We start from the raw sequence: 19,294 nt of genomic DNA, 5'->3' as shown, positions 1-19,294 counted from the left end.
ACACAAGTTGGCCAGCAACTTGCAGTAAGGAAAAGGTACCCCATGAATTGTGAATCCCCACAAGCTGCTGGCTGATTTTATTGCGTCAATATTAGCTTTGCAAGAAATGGCATCTCACATTTAATAGCTGTGAGATTTTCATGAAATTGTTACATTTGCACATGAAATTGCCCACTAAACTTGCCAGAGAAAATTTAGTGATTTTTTTTTATTATTCGTTTTTGGGATGTGGGCATCACTAGCTAGGCCAGTGTTTATTTCCCATCCCTAATTGTCCTTGTTCAGAGGGCATTTTAAGAGTCAGCCACATTGCTGTGGGTCTGGAGTCACATGTAGGCCAGAGCAGGTAAGGACAGCAGATTTCCTTCCCTAAAGGACATTAGTGAACCAGATAGGCTTTTACAACAATCAACAAGGGTTTCATGGTCATTATCAGGCTTTTAATACCAGATTTTTATTGAATTCAAATTTTACTGACAGCCGTGGTGTGATTTGAACCCAGGTCCCCAGAGCATTATTATAAAAGCAAAATACTGCGGATGCTGGAAATCTGAAGCAAAAATAGAAAATGCTGGAAAAAAACTCAGATCTGACAGCATCCGTGGAGAGAAACAGTTGCAATTGAGTCCGAATGTGATGAAATTTATATGGGTTAGGGTGGGTGGAGCAAGTGAAGCTGGAAAGAAGGCCAGCAATAGGTGGGGGCAAAGGAGAGATTGACAAAGATGTCATGAACAAAAGGACAAAGGGAGTGTTAATGGTAGTGGTAAGGGCTAAAAAAGATGCTGATAGTGTCAAAGGTAAGAAAGCGGAATGTGATAATAGCAGAACAACAGTAAGCACTCTGAAAAGAACAACATGGGCAAGCAACAGATGGCTCTTGTGGAACAAAAATAAAAATAGCTGTAAAAACTCAGCAGGTCTGACAGCATCTGCTGAGAGGAATACAGTTAACGTTTCGAGTCCGTATGACTCTTCATCAGAACTGAGGAAATATAGAAATGAGGTGAAATATAAGCTGGTTGAGCGGGGTGGGACAGATAGAGTTGGATAGAGGGCCAGTGATAGGTGGAGGCAAAGAAGAGATTGCCAAACGTGTCACAGACAAAAGGATGTTGATTGTGGTGATATTATTAAGGAATGTGCTAATGGTGACATTAAGGGTAGAAAGCAGGAAGAGCAAGTGACAGATAGCCCTAGTGGGGGTGGGGTGGGGGCATTAGTGGGGAAACAAAGGATCGAAAATGGGATAGAAAGGGGGATTAAAAAAGGGATAAAACAATAAATAAAGGAATAAAAATAAAAATAGATAAAAAATAAAAATGAATTTTGAAAAAAGGAATAAAAGAGGAGAAGATAAGAGGAGAGAGTTCATGGTCTGAAGTTGATGAACTCAATGTTAAGTCCGGAAGGCTGTAAAGTGCCTAATCGGAAGATGAGGTGCTGTTCCTCCAGTTTGCATTGGGCTTCACTGGAACATTTACACCTGCTCCTTTACCTCCTCACCATCCAAGGGCCCAACACTCCTTTCCGGTGAAGCAGCACTTCACTTGCACCTCCTTCAATTTGACCTACTGCATTTGCTGCTCCCAATGCGGTCTCCTCTACACTGGAGAGACCGAACGCAGACTGGGTGACCGCTTCACAGAACAGCTTCAGTCTGTCCATGAGCATGACCCAGACCTCCCTGTCGCTTGCCACTTCAACACATCTGCTCTCATGTCCACATCTGTATCCTTGGCCTGCTACAATGTTCCAGTGAAGCCCAACGCAAACTGGAGGAACAGCATCTCATCTTCCAATTAAGTGCTTTATGCCCTTCCGGACGTAACAATGAGTTCAACAACTTCAGACCACGAGCTTTCCTCTACCTTCACCCTTTTTATTCCTTTTTTCAAATTCATTTTTATTTTTTATCTACTTATTTTTATTCATGTATTGTTTTTCCCCCCATTTCTATTGCATTTTCGATCCTTTATCCCCCATCACCGCCCTCTCCCCCCTACTCCACCCCCACAAGAGCCATCTATTACTTGCTCATGTTGTCCTTTTCAGAGTGCTTACCCTTGTTCTGCTATTATCACATGCTGCTTTTTTACCTTTGCCACTATCAGCACCTTTTTTAGCCCTTACCACTACCATTAACCTTTGTCCTATTGTTCATGACATCTTTGTCAATCTCTCCTTTGCCCCCACCTATCGCTGGCCTTCTATCCAGCTTCACCTGCTTCATTCCCCTTAAACAGTATAAATTTCATCACATTTCTATTTCTCTGTAACTCTGAAGAGTCATATGGACTCAAAACTTCATTCTGTTTCTCTCTCCACTGTTGCTGTCAGACCTACTGAGTTCTTCCAGCATTTCCTGTTTTTGTTTCCCCAGAGCATTACTCTGGGTCACTGAAATACCAGTCCAGTGACAATACCATTATGCTACGCCTCCCCATGAGGTACTAGCATAAGTACCCTATTAATGTGATATTTGTTACCAACTGCCAATCAATCAACAAATTATAAATGTGGCATCCCATGCTTCTGCTTGTGAATAGTTTTTGGAGATTTCGAAAATATCAAATGTTAACTTAATTTGTTTTTTTTCTCCTTTGTTACCAGCTCTCACTGCCAGCAACTTAGTGGACAAAACCAATGGGAACGCCACAAGATGCCCCACTCTAAGGAAATCTGATTGAGAGAATAACATTATTAAATGTCAAAACTCAAGGAGTTTTAAACATATGGAATTTTATAGATGGGGATTTACTTTCACAAAATAAAATTACCAAACATGGTTAACAATACACAATATTTCTTGTTGATCACGGCTATGCAATACCATAAGAAAACTCATCACAGGTAAGAACTAATTCATACTTACTTGACAAGGTGCTTGAATAGAACTTGCATAGTGTCATGGTTCGGTTTAGGTAATAGCCTGATTAGTTCGGTAATACCCTGAATACGGTGCTTGTAGTCTGGAGTTTCTGAAAACCATTAAATACAATTGGTTTTATGCTTGCTCTTATATATGTATGTATAAATATACAAAAGACAAAATCTCCTGAAACAAAACTCACTTAATGATCAGACTGGGCCAGAATGTGGCTTTATGGATATAAGAATTGAAATGTCATTCCTTGTTAATCATTAGTTGTTATTTATTAATTTTTATCCATTGGATGTGGGCAGCCTTGTTCAGAGCATTTTTTTTAAAAAAAAGAATCACCCACATTGCTGTGGGTCTGGAGTCACACGTAGGCCAGACCAAGTAAGGACAGCAGATTTCATTCGCTAAAGGACATTAGTGAACCAGATGGGTTTTTACAATCGTTCTGTTGAAGGGTCATGAGGACTCGAAATGTCAACTCTTTTCTTCTCCGCCGATGCTGCCAGACCTGCTGAGTTTTTCCAGGTAATTCTGTTTTTGTTTTGGGTTTTTACAATAATTGGCAATGGTTTCATGGTTATCATTAGATATAATTCCAGATTTTTTTTATTGAATTCAAATTCCGTCTGCCGTGGCAGGATTCGAACCTTGGTCGCCAGAGCCTTACCCTGGGTCTCTGGATTACTAGTCCAGTGGCGTTACCACTATGCCATCGCCTCTCCCAGTATCAGAGGTAAACTTAACTAAAAAAAAGTAACTCTTCAAACATTACCTTGATTTTTGTCCTCACAGATGTTGACTGACCTGTCTTGTATTTCTAGCACTGTTTAACAAATTAACTGTGTGCCACCTGTTAGATTTTATACTGCACTTGTCTGCTGACACGAACAGTCAAGATTAAAAAAAAACAAAATTTATAGTTGCTGTTTTTCCCAAAAATTCATTCTCAGGTCGTGGATGTCACTGCAAGTCTGGCATTTATTGTCCATCACCAGTTGCCCTTGGGAAGGTGGTAATGGGCCTTCTTGATTCGCTGCAGTCTGTGTGGTGATGAAACTTGCACAATGCTGTTAGGAAGGGAGTTAAAGAATTTTGATCCAATAAGAATGAAGAAATGATGTGTGACTTGCATTGGAACTTGGATGTGATGATGTTCCCACACATATGCTGCCTTTGTCTTTCTAGATGTTATATATCATGGGTTTAGGAGGTACTGGTGAAAAAACCTTGGTGAATTGCAGCACTGTATCCTATAGACACAATACACTGCAGCCACAGCTCGCTAAGGGTAGAGGGAGTCCACGTTTAAAGCAGTGGATGGGACGCAGATCAAGTGGACAACTTTGTCTTGGATAGTGTTGATATTATTTAGCTTTGCTGGAACTGCACACATCCTGGCAAATAGAATGTATTCTATCACACTCTTAATTTTTGTTTTCTGGACGGTAGAGAGGCTTTGAGTAGTAAGGTGAGCCACTCACCGGAAAATACCAGGTCTCCGACCTGTTCCAGTAGCCACAGCATTTATGAGGCTGGTTTCTGGTCAATGGTGATCTCCAGGATATTGATAATCAGGAATTTGCTGATGGTAACCTCAGTGAACGTCAAGGGAAGTAGTCATGCTCTTGTTCAAGATAGTCATTGCCTGATATTGCGAATGTCACCTGTCACACATCAGCCCAATCCTGGATGTTGTCCAGTTTTTGCAGCATGTCTAAACAGACTGCTTCATTAGCATAAAATATTGTCATTGGAATTGCTCAATGCAATCATCAGCCAACAGCTACACTTATAACCTTATGATGGAGCTGGTGAAGATAATTGGACCCTGCCAGAAGTATCACCTTTCATGATATTTAAACTCCTTGCTCAGATGTATTTAAAAGATCCCAAAGACAACAATGAGAGTCTTGCCAGTGTCCTAGCTAATATTGATCCCTCAACCAACATCACCAGTAACAAGTTGTTTGGTCATTTATCTCCTTGCTGTTTGCAACTGGATGCTGCATTTACCTACATTGCCATGACACTGAACTTTCAACGTACAGGTCGAGTATACTTTATCTGTAAATCAGAAAACCAAACACATCCAAAAAACACACCTTTTTTGAACCTCATTGATCTTAAGCGCAATAAGTCCCTGACCCAAGCCAACATGACCCAAGCCAACACAAACCTCGTCGACCACACCCGACATTTAGTGCAGGAAGTCCCTGGCCCGAACCTTGGCAACCACACCTGACCTTTAGCGTGAGAAGTCTAGTTGTTTATCTGCACATTGACACTCTGAACCCTCTACTACAAGAAAATTGCAGACAGCACCACAAGTGGGAACTTATTACTGATACCTTGTATTTATTATTCAGTGGTACATCTTACTTTTCTAGTCACTTTAGTCTACAGCTAGCCTAGGCTTGGGCTATTGTAATGTAAACAGGCCTAGGCCTACATGTGGTATCCGAAAACCGGAATTATCTGAAATCCAAAAAGCGATCAGCCTCAAAGATTTTGGATAACGGATACTTGACCTATAAGTCACTGGCTGTAAAACACTGTGACCACCTTAACACATGAAGGGCACTATATATGCAAGTCATTTCCTTTCTTAGAAAGCAGAAATTAACTGCATTACATTCTTAATATATATATTTCTCCAAATACATCTACCAGAAAAACTGGCAATATCAGTCCATCCTTGAAAAAATAAATCAGTGTTAAACGTGGCACTGGATTTCCAGCTTCAAAACCATCCTCTCATCTTGGTTAAAGGATCTATGGTAAGTGAAAGGAAAACAGTGAAGAACCTGAATGGGGAAATAACTGCACAAAATAAGCAATGAAAGTTTAAAACTGACTTGATTTGATCATTTCTGAAGTTTTTTTAATATTGACTTTGATTTTTATGATATTTCCCGTCGATCAGGTTCAAAGTTAAGAGTAAGAAGTTATAATTTTGTTGCAGCCTAAAACAAATTGCCTGAACAACCAAAAGACAATATCAAAAATATTGGAATGTTGCAAATGCCACTCTGTGGCTGAACTGTGCACTACAAGCAGTTGAAAAAATGGCAGTTTGTATCAATGTGCAATGACAAATCACTAGCTGACTAGCAAATCTATTGTCACTCTACAGACAGCAGCCTTACTAGTTAAACTGCTGAGATAAAAACAAAAAAACTGCAGATGCTGGAAATCCAAAACAAAAACAGAATTACCTGGAAAAACTCAGCAGGTCTGGCAGCATCGGCGGAGAAGAAAAGAGTTGACGTTTCGAGTCCTCATGACCCTTCGACAGAACTTGAGTTCGAGTCCAAGAAAGAGTTGAAATATAAGCTGGTTTAAAGTGTGTGTGTGTGTGTGGGGGGGGAGGGGGGGGGGGGGAGAGAGAGAGAGAGGAGAGAGAGAGAGAGAGAGAGAGAGAGAGAAGTGGAGGGGGTTGGTGTGGTTGTAGGGACAAACAAGCAGTGATAGAAGCAGATCATCAAAAGATGTCAACAACAATAGAACAAAAGAATACATAGGTGTTAAAGTTGGTGATGTTATCTAAACGAATGTGCTAATTAAGAATGGATGGTAGGGCACTCAAGGTATAGCTCTAGTGGGGGTGGGGAGAGCATAAAAGATTTTAAGATATTTAAAAATAATGGAAATAGGTGGGAAAAGAAAAATCTATATAATTTATTGGAATAAAAAGGAAGGGGGAAACAGAAAGGGGGTGGGGATGGGGGAGGGAGCTCACGACCTAAAGTTGTTGAATTCAATATTCAGTCCGGAAGGCTGTAAAGTGCCTAGTCGGAAGATGAGGTGTTGTTCCTCCAGTTTGTGTTGGGCTTCACTGGAACAATGCAGCAAGCCAAGGACAGACATGTGGGCAAGAGAGCAGGGTGGAGTGTTAAAATGGCAAGCGACAGGGGGTTTGGGTCATTCTTGCGGACAGACCGCAGGTGTTCTGCAAAGCAGTCGCCCAGTTTACGTTTGGTCCATTATTTTTAAATATCTTAAATTTTTTTATGCTCTCCCCCCCCACTAGAGCTATACCTTGAGTGCCCTACCATCCATTCTTAATTAGCACATTCGTTTAGATAATATCACCAACTTTAACACTTGTGTTCTTTTGTTCTATTGTTGTTGACATCTTTTGATGATCTGCTTCTATCACTGCTTGTTTGTCCCTACAACCACACCAACCCCCTCCACTTGTCTCTCGCTCTCTCTCTCCGCCCCTCCCACACACCTTAAACCAGCTTATATTTCAACTCTTTCTTGGACTCGAACTCAAGTTCTGTCGAAGGGTCATGAGTACTCGAAATGTCAACTCTTTTCTTCTCCGCCGATGCTGCCAGACCTGCTGAGTTTTTCCAGGTAATTCTGTTTTTGTTTTAGTTAAACTATTGATCTTGTAAGATTAAGGTAAATTATGCTCATGTTTGAATCTTCAAAATGATTAACTTCTTGATTACACTACTTTCCTAAGAGGGCAACATTTGAGTTTTCAAATTTAAATATTGTTAATGTGATGATTTTGCTAAAAGCTACAATTCCAGAATTTTTCCACTGGTTAGTGACAGGTGTAGGAAATCAACTGAAATCGTAACAATAGAGTACTTTTTAAAAAGTAGTGTCAGCTAATTAAATGTGATCACATTGCTTAAAAAAATATCACAGTTCACTCTATTTTTTTCCCTAGACAATGTATTAGGTAGGTGACACTTCTAGGCTTTTTATAAAAGTGGCTCTAAACTGTCTTCTGGGGCCCCAAAACAGAAATTTCACATGTTTCTAGTTAACCATTTCTCCTTGTTGTAGGCATAAGCTTTGCTTATGGTTAGCACTTCTCCATACTAGGTTGGTCAAGATCAGAAACTCAACAGGGTGGGTCCAATCAAGAGTGAAACATCTGTTGTGCATTTTTGCTGTAACTTGCTGCACTCATTACAGGTGACACCTTAAGTAGACTTTTTATATATTGAACCAAATCAGTGATGCAATTTGCTATGCTAAAAGCCTCACACATCAGTTACAAAATGCTATTTTCAGTGATTCAAAGACTAACAAATATTCACTGAATCATCCTCATTAGTGTCCAAAATGTGAATGCTGCAAATTTACATTCAACACTGCAATTTACATTCAAAACTGCCTGCAGCTTTAAGGAACTCCATATGAACAATTTATTTTGAAGGTTTTAAGCTCAACATTAAGCTTAAGGAGTCTTGAAACAATAATAATGCTGGTGAGGTGTTATTATTGTTATATTAGTAAAACTGATGTACTTAAAGTTTTTAAAACAAGATTAAAACATATCTGTTCTCGTCTTTCTTGGAAAATTTTGTAAACCATGACATTTCCATTTATTGATTAGTCCTGGTAACATTAGTCCTGAGACATTAAGAGAAACCCCCTCCACCCATCCCCCTCCAGCCTTAGAAAAGCTATATGTTCAGACTTGGAACATCTTTATGTTTTAAGATAGCAAACATTTTCAACTAACTGTTAGATTTCTTCCTATTGCCAACCTAATTGGGAGTAGGTAAGTTAGTTAAGAATGGGGGTTGAATGAGACTTTCCTGGTTTAACTACATTGGTGGCCTTTGCCTCCTAAGCCACTTAGGCTGTCAATTTCTCTGGTATTTACATAATCCATGATTATTATTGAAATAAAAATAACTGACTTTTAATAGTATCTGTTTTGGAGATTTTCCCCCCCCCACCGCCAAACAGCACTGTGTGGGTGTACCTGCATCACATAGACTGCAGAGGTTCAAGAAGGTAATCAGAAAATTTCAAGGTAGATTCAGGTGAGGATAGCTATTTACCCTTTCCAGCTTATCCAACTGGAGAACAAACTACTCGCTTCATTACAACATCTAACTATTTAAAAAATATATATTTCGGGGTTTTTGACTAAAATACTAAGACGTCAATCCATGTTTTGATCACTCTGTGATGAAAGACTCTAAAATTAACCATAAATTGGGCTCTCAGTTCGTATCCTGTACCCACTGGTACAGCTTATGTTTTAACTTGGAATCAAGATTCCATACTCACCTTTTCCACACTGTTCACTGTTTCGTACAACTTTGAGGTACCCTTTTTTTCATTATTCGTTCATAGGACGAGAGCGTCACTGGCTAGGCAAGCATTTGTTGCCCATCCTTAATGACTTTGAGAAGGTGGTGGTGAGCTGCCTTCTTGAACCTCTGCAGTCTATGTGATGCAGGTACACCCACACAGTGCTGTTTGGCGGTGGGGGCGGGGGGACATCTCCAAAACAGATACTATTAAAAGTCAGTTATTTTTATTTCAATAATAATCATGGATTATGTAAATACCAGAGAAATTGACAGCCTAAGTGGCTTAGGAGGCAAAGGCCACCAATGTAGTTAAACCAGGAAAGTCTCATTCAACCCCCATTCTTAACTAACTTACCTACTCCCAATTAGGTTGGCAATAGGAAGAAATCTAACAGTTAGTTGAAAATGTTTGCTATCTTAAAACATAAAGATGTTCCAAGTCTGAACATATAGCTTTTCTAAGGCTGGAGGGGGATGGGTGGAGGGGGTTTCTCTTAATGTCTCACAGCAGCAGAAGATTGATGCAACCTCCACAGAAATCAGCTAAAAGAGGTCACTTCCACTTTTTTTCTGTGGGGGTTCTGCTGAATTTGCAGCATGAAATCGGGAGAACCCTAGGAAATTACCTACTACACAACTTATGTCAATTATTTAATCATTTTGAATATTTAATCATTTGAGCAATATACCCAATTTTTGCTGATCTGAATCAATAGCATGTTGACACTGCTAGCTGAACAGGCATCTTTAAAGTTGGATTGAAAGAGTGTTCCAAGTCTGTCCTTTTACTGTAATACTCAGTCTCTCCTCAATAACAACTTGCATTACACAACATCTTTAACACAAAATGTCCCAAGCTGCTTCACAGTAGCACTATAAAACAAAATGTAACCATTCTATGAAAATATACTGAACCACACAAGGAGATATTAGATCAGATGACCAAAAGCTTGGTCAAAGAGGCAGGTTTCAAGGAATGTCCTATAGAAAAAATGTGAGGTGGAAGGATGGAATTCCAGAGCTTAGGGCCTAGGCAACTGAAATGCCCAGCCGCAAATGGTGGGGTGATTAAAATGGTCAAGAGGCCAGAAATTACAGATCATTATATTTCACAACAGATAACTCAAAACTTACATCGTTGCTATCAAGAAAAAAAACTTTGCATCTAATCATATTTAAAGAAGATCATTGACTTGAAAGAGACTGGCCAGGTTTGGAGGACACCTAGAAACAATGTGCAGTTTCTATCTACACTGACAGCAAATGACGGAATCTGTACTTTGAAATCATCATTCTTACACAAGGCGTCCTAATGTGGCGATGGGCTTTAGAGTTATGGGGGAACTTGGGCACAAGGATTTTCATCATCTTCTGGAGGCAAATATACAGTGTGTGAAATACATTATTAGTACTCCCTAGGCATGAGTGGACAGCTTCTATTATGCCATCAATTGCATGCTTGCACCATGTTACTATGGAATATGGAAAGCTTAACGATGGATATGTAAGTGAGTCAATTAAACCCAATTACAGCACAAACACGCAAATCATTAACATAAAAATGTATAGTGATGCAGACCTTTGAACTAACAGCTCATACCTTAGAAATACAAAACAGGCAAGAACAATTAAAGCAAGGGGTTTTTCATCTAAATGTAGAGCCAACATTCACAAAATAACAGAAAATGCTTTTTTGGCAGTGTCAACTGATTTATAAGCACTCTGGCCTCCAAGTCAGAAGGTTGTGGGTCAAGTCCCATTTCAGGAATTAAGCACATAATTAATATATAATTTAGACAGACACTTACAGTACAATATTGAGACCTTGGTGTAAATTTGTTGGAGATGTTGTCTTTCAGGTGAGATGTTAAAACTGGGCCCCTTTTATGTTCAAGGGGATATAAAAGTTCCCATCTGAAGAAGAGTTCTCCTTTAAAAAATCTTAAACTGGTCAATGCTCTTTGTGGGACCCTTGCTATGTATCATAATTCATTGTCTGCGACGTATCTTGTGACGTCTTAAGGACAAGAAAGCCACTATAATAACGCAGGTGTTTTTCAATATCCGTTCTTGGGGAGTGTACAACAATGGCAATATCACACTGGTTTGAGAAGAAAGTCACCGTCAATCCGGTCCTTGTGATAATGTTGTTAGGTAGGTAAGTCTACAATTTTGATCCAGTGACGAAGAAGCAGTGACAATATCCATCTAATTAGGATGATGTGCAACTTGAAGGGAAACTGAGATGATAATGCTGTATGATCATCACTTTCCTGTTAGTGGACTCTTAAGTACTGTTGGTAATTCGTTATAGACTGTACTATCTACAGGATGCAGAATGCCAGTGAAGGATAGCACAGGTACTGAGTTCAATGGACAGGCAATGGATGAGACAAACTACTTTACCTTGCATGATTTATCAGGGGGAGGCGTTGTGATAGTGGTATTGTCACTGGGACTAGTAATATAGAGACCCTGGGTAATGATGAAATTTGAATCCAATAAAAATCTGGAATTAAAAGTCTAATGATGACCATGATAATGTGATCATGAAACTGCGGGACAGGACACACCCAGCAGAGGTGGTGGCACAGTGGTATAAAGCCAGGAGGGAGTCCTCAACATCGACTCCAGACCCCATGACATCCTGATTACCACGTTGAACACTTGGAGGGTGGCAAGAGTGTACTCTGGGTGGGGAGACTTCAATGCACTACTACTGACTGAGCTGACCGAGTCCTAAAGGAGAGAAGCATCTCTCTGGTGCATCTCCGGCAGGCAGGTTAAGTATGCTTGTCCCTCTTGTTGGTTCCCTCACCACCTGCCTCAGAGGGAAAAAATTACTTTGTACCATGAAACTATTGGTAGGAGTGACCACCGCACAGTCCTTGTGGAGACGAAATCCTGTCTTCACATTGAGGATACCCTCCATCATGTTATGTGGCACTAAATGGGATAGATTTCGGGCAGATCTAGCAACTGGGCAACTATGAGGCGCCGAGGGTCATCGGCAGCAGCAGAACTGTACTCGACAACAAATGGTAACCTCATGGCCCAACATCTCCCCCTCTCTACCATTACCACCAAGCCAAGGGATCAACCCTGGTTCAAAGAGGAGTCCAGGATCTCCACCAGGCATACCTAAAAATATGAGGTGAAGTTACAATATAGGGCTGCTTGCATTCCAAACAGTATGAGCAGCGAGTGATAGGCAGAGCTAAGTGATTCCACGACCAACGGATTATATTTAAGCTCTGCGGTCCTGCCATATCCAGTGGTGAATGCTGGAGGACAATTAAGGGTGGTTCCACAAATATCCCCATCAATGATGGGGGAGCCCAGCAAAATCAGTGCAAAAGATAAGGCTGAAGTATTTGCAACAACCTTCAGCCAAAAGTGCCAAGTGGATGATCCATCTCGGCCTGCTCCAGAGGTCCCCCAGCGTCACAGGTGCCAGTCTTCAGCCAATTCGATTTGCTCCACATTATATCAAGAAACGGCTGAAGGCACTGGATACTACAAAGGCTATGAGCCCTGACAATATTCTGGCAATAGTACTGAAGACTTACGCTCCAGAACTTGCTGCGCCCTTAGCCAAGCTGTTCCAGTACAGCTGCAACACTGGCATCTAACGAGCAATGTGGAAAATTGCCCAGGTATGCCCTGCACACAAGCAGGAAAGATCCAACCCAGCCAATTACCAGCTCATCAGGCTACTCTCAATCATCAGTAAAGTGATGGAAGGGGTCATAAACAGTGCTATCAAGCAGCACTTGCTTAGCAATAACCTGCTCACTGACGCTCAGCATGGGTTCCACCAGGGTCACTCAACTCCAGGCCACAATACAGCCTTGGCTCAAACAAAGAGCTTAACTCCAGAGGTGAGGCAAGTGTTGATATCAAGGCTGCATTTGACCAAATGTGGCATCAAGGCAAAACTAGAGTCAAAGGCAATCGGGAGGAAAACCGTCCCCTGCTTGGAGTCATACCTAGGAAAGGAAGTTGGTTGTGGTTGTTGGAAGTCAATCATCTCAGTTCCAGGACATCACTGCAGGAGTTCCTCAGAGCAGTGTCCTAAGCCCTACTATCTTCAGCTGCTTCATCTGTGACCTTCCTTCCATCATAAGATCAGAAGGGGGGGATGTTCGCTGATGATTATACAATGTTCAGCACCATTCGCTATTCCTCAGATCCTCAGATACTGAAGCAATCCATGTCCAAATGCAGCATTACCTGGACAATATCCAGGTTTGGGCTGACAAAATGGCAAGTAACATTTGCACCACAAAAGTGCCAGGCAATGGTCATCTCCAACAACAAAGAACCTAACCATCGCCCCTTGACATTCAATGGTATTACCACTGCTGAATCCTCCACTATCAACATCCTGGGGGGCTACCATTGACCAGAAACTGAACTGGATCAGCCATATAAATACTGTGGCTACAAGAACAGGTCAGAAGCCAGGAGTAACTCATGTCCTGACTCCCCAAAGCCAGTCCACCATCTATAAGGCACAAGTCAGGAGTGTGATGGAATACTCCCCACTTGCCTGGATGAGTGCATCTCCCACAACACTCAAGAAGCTTGACACCGTCCAGGACAAAGTAGCCTGCTTGTTTGGCACCCCCTCCCACAAACACTCACTCGCTCCGCCACTGATGAGCACTGGCAGCAGTATGTACCATCCACAAAATGCACTGTAGGAACTCCCCAAGTCTCCTTAGAAAGCACCTTCTGAACCCACAAGCTCTACCATCTAGAAGGACAAGGGCAGCAAACACATGGGAACACCACCACCTGGAGGTTCCCCTCCAAGCCACTTACCATCCTGACTTGGAACTATCACCATACCTTCACTGTCGCTGGGTCAAAATCCTGTAACTGCCAGCACTACGGGTGTACCTACACGACATGGACAGCAGTGGTTAAAGAAGGCAGCTCACCACCACCTTCTCAAGGGCAATTAGGATAGGCAATAAATGCTGTCCTAGTCAGAGACACCCACATCCCATGAATGAATAACAAAAATGATATTGAGCTTCTTAAGTGTTGCTTTGGTAGCAACAGTTCAGACAAGTCTTCTGTCAGACTTCTGAACTGAATTTAGATTTCTGGTCAACAATGAGCCCAATGTGTTGTTGGTGGAGACTGCAGTGTGGTTGAAGGTCATGAACATAGTTGGGACCCACCCATTGCAGATGGTCATTACCTAGCACTCCTGTGGCATGAATGTTAGATGTCACTCATCAGCACAAGTCTGGATGCTGTGGACTGGTATGGGCCATTTTATTATTGGAGGTGCTGTGAGTGGGACACTTTGGAACTGCCAGTTACCGGCTCAGAGTTGACTCTATGCCAGTGAAGGCCATTGAAGAGGTATCAATAATGATTGATTCCTGCATCAATGTCCTGGGTTGATGGCTGATTTTCAGCAACTGTGAACATGTGACTGTGTACCAGGTATAATTTCTAACATGAAAGTTTTCCCTTTGACCTCCATTGGCATGAGCTTTCCATTTAACGTAATCTGTTTCCTTTATTTTCACAATGATATCATCAACACTCAAAGTGCAGAGGGCACATAAGGCACTATAACTTGTGCAAATGATTTTGTGTTCAATTGCCAATTTCTCACTCAACTTACTTCCCAATTACATCAATTTTGCACAAAAATTCTCAGATGAAAGTTAGTCCCGGAGTAATACTTTTTAAAAAATTGTACAGTTCTTTCTTTATTTAGATAATAGAATGTGATAAATGGTTTTGTATAATGTGATAAGTTTGCCTCTTCAAAGTGATAACAAATGCTTTGATAGGTCAGTGAGATGCCCTTCGATATTAGGGGCAATTTTCTGATGTCAAGTTTTGCCTGTCAGGAACATGGATAAAAATTCAGGTACAAGCCAAACACAATTTAGTTGGAAAACCATACACAGCATCATGGCAAAATCCTCCTATGTTTTCTTGGTGTGAGTCAGGCTTCTTATAAGAAGTACAAAGTCGAAAAATCACAAGACTTGCACCTTCATTTCCCATCTAATCACTCTAACCAAATTATTACTGAACATTGAATATGTTGAATGCTTCATGAAGAAAATACTAAATAAAAGACTTGCATTTATAAATCACCTTTCACAACTGCTGAACGTCCCAAAGAGCTTTACAAGTGTTGAAGTACTTTTTCAAAGTGTAGTCACTGTTGCAATGTAGCAAATGAAGCAGCCAATTTGCATACAGCAAATTCCCGCAAACAGCAACGTAATTATGAACAGATGACCTGATTTTGTGATGTTGATTGTGGGATAAATATTAGCCTGTTATTGCAGTGTCTCCTCTTCTAAATAGATCTTTTGCACCCACCTAACACAACTGATGAGGTCTCAGTTAACGTCTCCACTGACAGCACTGCTGATAGTACAGCACTCCCACAGTACCACAGTGGAGGGTCCTGGAGTGGGTCTCAAAGTTGACAGTGCTGTGCAGTGAGCTGACACACTACGATTAAATGCTCACAAACTTCTGTAAACCAGCAAGTTTTAAAATTAGATTAAGACAATATTAATATCACTTTTACTTACTGATTGCATTGACAAAGTCATTAAAGAGATGATATGTGAAGAGAGGTTCTGGCAATTCTCTGAAAAACATCTTGAGAGCCCCAGTAATAACATTGATATCCTCCCACTTACTGTCATTCAAGTCCAGCTTCTCATCTGAAAGGAAGGCATAATTGATTATGTTTGAGGTAAGAAGGAAATCAGTATTTCATAACTGTGTTTTAAAAATGCATTAATGAGGATTAAGTAATAGCTTTGTGCGCATGTCATCTTTCCATTTACAGATCGTGAGATCAAATTTGAGCCAAAATGAATGAAAGGTTTCTCTTGCTAGTAGTTAGGATCCAATGTGAAATGAGTTTAGGCAAACTGAATCAAGCGTCAAATCCTCCTGTAATCAGGAGAGAAATAATAATCTGACTTGATCATTATGATGATTATGAAAAATGGGGAAGTTCCTACGAGTGTAGTAGAGGATCCTCTTCTGAGATTGGGTTTGAGCCATATTGCTGGGGAAAAAAATTAGATACACTCCAATAGTTCACTTGGATAAATGCCTTTGGTGGATTAATGAAGAAGCAGCTCTGAAAGCACATTAAAGATATGGAAGATAGCATGATTGTGGGACGAGGGAAGACAGAAACAGGAAATTGGGTTGGGAAAATCATAAGCACAGCACATACAATGGCCTATTTTTTAAAGTAATGCTTGCAGGCTAGAAATTTGGGGGCCCCTGCTCTGCCACTACAAGTGTGGGACTTTTGATTGCCTGCAGTTTCTGTCACAGATTTTATGAGATCTTTTGCATCCACCTAACAACATGGTTGGACAGCCTTGCTCGAAAGTTAAAAAAAGACACTTGCTGGATTTGTGTAAGAGCGATGAGCTACTGCGTGATATATATGACAGGGTTCATCCTCATGGTTCGCTATATCTGCATATGTATGGGCTGCCCAAGACACACAAAAGTGATATTCCTCTACGCCTCATCTTATCTATGACCGGTTCTGCACAACACGAATTGGCCAATTGGCTCGGTGAATTGTTACAACCATTTTTGACCAAGTTTTTCACACATACTGTGAAGGACTCCTTCACATTTACGAAGGGCATACAGGATTTGTATATTGATTGCAATGCTGCGTCCATGTGCTCACTTGACATTGCTAGCCTATTCAACAATGTTCCACTTAAGGAAGCCATAGATATTTAAGCTGCAGCACTATATCATGGCAATCCAGACCTGCCACCATGGCATGAATCAGTATTCATTGAACTTATGAACTCGGCAACTCGCGCAGTTTAGTTCAGCTTTAATGATACCATGTATGCCCAAATAGATAGTATTGCCATGGGATCTACTCTAGGCCCAGCTCTCACAAACATCTTTTGTTGAGTTCCATGAGAAACGCGTCTTCGATGTAATGACACCTATGCTCCTACCTCTCCCATATTTCCGATATGGGGATGATACATTCGCTTTATTTAAATCCGCAGCTGCATGTAACAATTTTCTTACATTTCTTAATGGGCTCCATCCTGCGTTCAAATTCACCTATGAAATGGAGCAGTCAAATGAGCTCCCCTTCCTTGACATACTAGCTGATAGATCTGCCCGGGGGTTCTTGACCACAGTCTACTGCAAGCCTACCTTCACTGGTCAATATATGTGTTCAGATTCTTAACAGTTCTACACGCTATAAGATTGGTCTTATCGGCAACCTTGTAAATAGGGCCCAAGCCGAACCATTTGCTCAACATGCAAGCTTGAGCTGAAATAGGGTGCATCAATGATATCCTTTAGAATAATGGCTACTCTGATCAGATCACTTTGCACCATATATCATGCAAACTCATGAATGGGCCTAAGGTCGTCACTTTTGACCCTGAAAAGTGCCCAGATTACCCTGGAAGGGCAAGGTATCTCAAAAATTTGAGCAACAGATGAAGCTAGCTGTTTCACACTGCTACTATGCAGTAACAACACAAGTGGTGTTTGCCACTAACAGGATGCTGCCAAAAAGACGTTCTGCCTATCACACAAACAAGTAATGTGGTATATGAATTTCAGTGCCAGTATGATGTTAGGTATGTAGGCTGTACGACCCAAGGACTGGCGGATTGTATCAAACAGCATGTCCCAGCTGCTGCTTGCAATGGGTAGGATTCAGACTGTACCCCACCAGATCATGCTTGCAAAACTCAAAACTCAGTGTCCAACATTAGTTGTGATTCTGCAATTGAGGATTACTTAGCAAATGTTGACCAACGTGTTAAGAATTACGCTGACAACCAATTTAAGACAGTCAGTCGGACTCACTTCGTGGAGCATTTGCGTGTGCTGGAAGCTACATATATTAATACACTGGGCCCTGTTCTTTGCAGACAGAAAGAACACGGACATACATTGCACCTGTTTCAGCTAAACAAAATAAGTGACAGTAATTCGCTGAATCATTCCTCAGGTCAATCAGGGCAATGCCTTGACCAATCAGGGTCAAGCTGTCTGGTATAAATTTCAAACAATGCTTGGCAGTTAACCGTCAGTCACCATCAGTGGTCATTCTCCATGGCAATGCTACTTGCCAACCAATCAGCACTCTCTTCACATATAGTATAAATTGTTGTTTTCCCCCTTACATTGGTATTCTTGTCCTGATGAGTGCAAGACAAAAAGCTTAGATGTGTCTCTTATTTCAGCAATACTTAAATTATGGGGACAGGGTCATTTTCATTCTGAGATAAGGCATATCATGCCAGCAAGAGTCCCCACTCCAATGGAAGTCTGGAATCTGAGTGACATCATGCTGCTCTGACCATACAAAGGTCCAGGGGAAGTAGGATAGAACTTATGCTTCTTTCCATTATTCAGCTTTTCAGGGAGCCTTCAGACACAATTGTAGATAATCAATATCCTCCAGGATCAATTTCCTTTTTCAAAATTTTGGGGCCTTGGAAACACACAACAGCTCTCAACCATCTCCCCCAGCTGCAAAACTAGAAAATAGCCACATGGAAAACAAGGGGAGATTTCCCAGTGGAACAGAGTCCTCACCCCATTTTCTGATTCCTTGTCAGGCAATCCACCCCAGTTCTGCTCACACCTCAACAGGAATTATGGGCCTTGCATCTTTGAGATTCAGCCCAAATCACAATTTGTATAAATATAAATGAATGTTGGTGCATAAATTACCGATTTTGTGTTAGTATTGCTGTCAAATGGCTTTCTTTCTGCAAGATGTTTCAAGAGCACATTTCCCATGAATAAGGTTTAAAAGATGACCATGAACTCAGCACATAACTCTCCAAAATAAATTTACATTGATTAAGCCATGTTAGAAATGGTTTCATTTATGAATCTCTCCTTCACTACTCTCACTATCCAATGGTTAGAAAAATACTTCCCACTTATTCAGTAATTTATTTGGCATTGAAAATTTGAGCAGAAAAAAATCTATAAAATGTTGCAATGTGGCTTGGTACCATGTATCTTGTTTAAATGTTGATCGTATTTTGTAAATTTCAATTCATGAATCGGTTTCGGTGGGTTTTCCTTATATCACCAACCCGTTCCATTTAGCCAGGCTCTCCTCCTCGTTTGGATGCTAGAATCATCCATTCAACAGGACAAATGTGGGAAGATTAGGTCAATGACAGTTAAAAGGGAAAATCTTTTAGTGGTGGAGTCATACTGGAAACAAAAGTAGATGATGGTTGTGGTTATTGGAGACCAATCGTTGCAGCCAGAAGACAATTTTAGGGAATCATTGTTGGCC

At 40.9% G+C, this 19,294-nt stretch overlaps 1 protein-coding gene across 4 annotated transcripts in view; it reads right to left on the bottom strand.

Annotated features, from left to right (window-relative positions):
* Window positions 1-19,294, bottom strand: part of arhgap12b (Rho GTPase activating protein 12b) — a 241,278-nt gene that overhangs the window by 2,180 nt on the left and 219,804 nt on the right. For all 4 annotated transcript variants that reach the window (XM_041184245.1, XM_041184244.1, XM_041184246.1 and 1 more), the window contains 2 exons: window positions 15,540-15,674; window positions 2,876-2,981 (listed from right to left, as the gene is read on the bottom strand). In XM_041184245.1, coding sequence (XP_041040179.1) covers window positions 2,876-2,981; window positions 15,540-15,674 — 241 coding nt within the window. The remainder of the gene's footprint in view (window positions 1-2,875; window positions 2,982-15,539; window positions 15,675-19,294) is intronic.

This window comes from Carcharodon carcharias, chromosome 3 (assembly GCF_017639515.1).
Source record: "Carcharodon carcharias isolate sCarCar2 chromosome 3, sCarCar2.pri, whole genome shotgun sequence".
In the NCBI taxonomy this organism is placed as follows: Eukaryota; Metazoa; Chordata; class Chondrichthyes; order Lamniformes; family Lamnidae; genus Carcharodon; species Carcharodon carcharias.
This window is presented reverse-complemented; position numbering and strand designations above follow the sequence as displayed.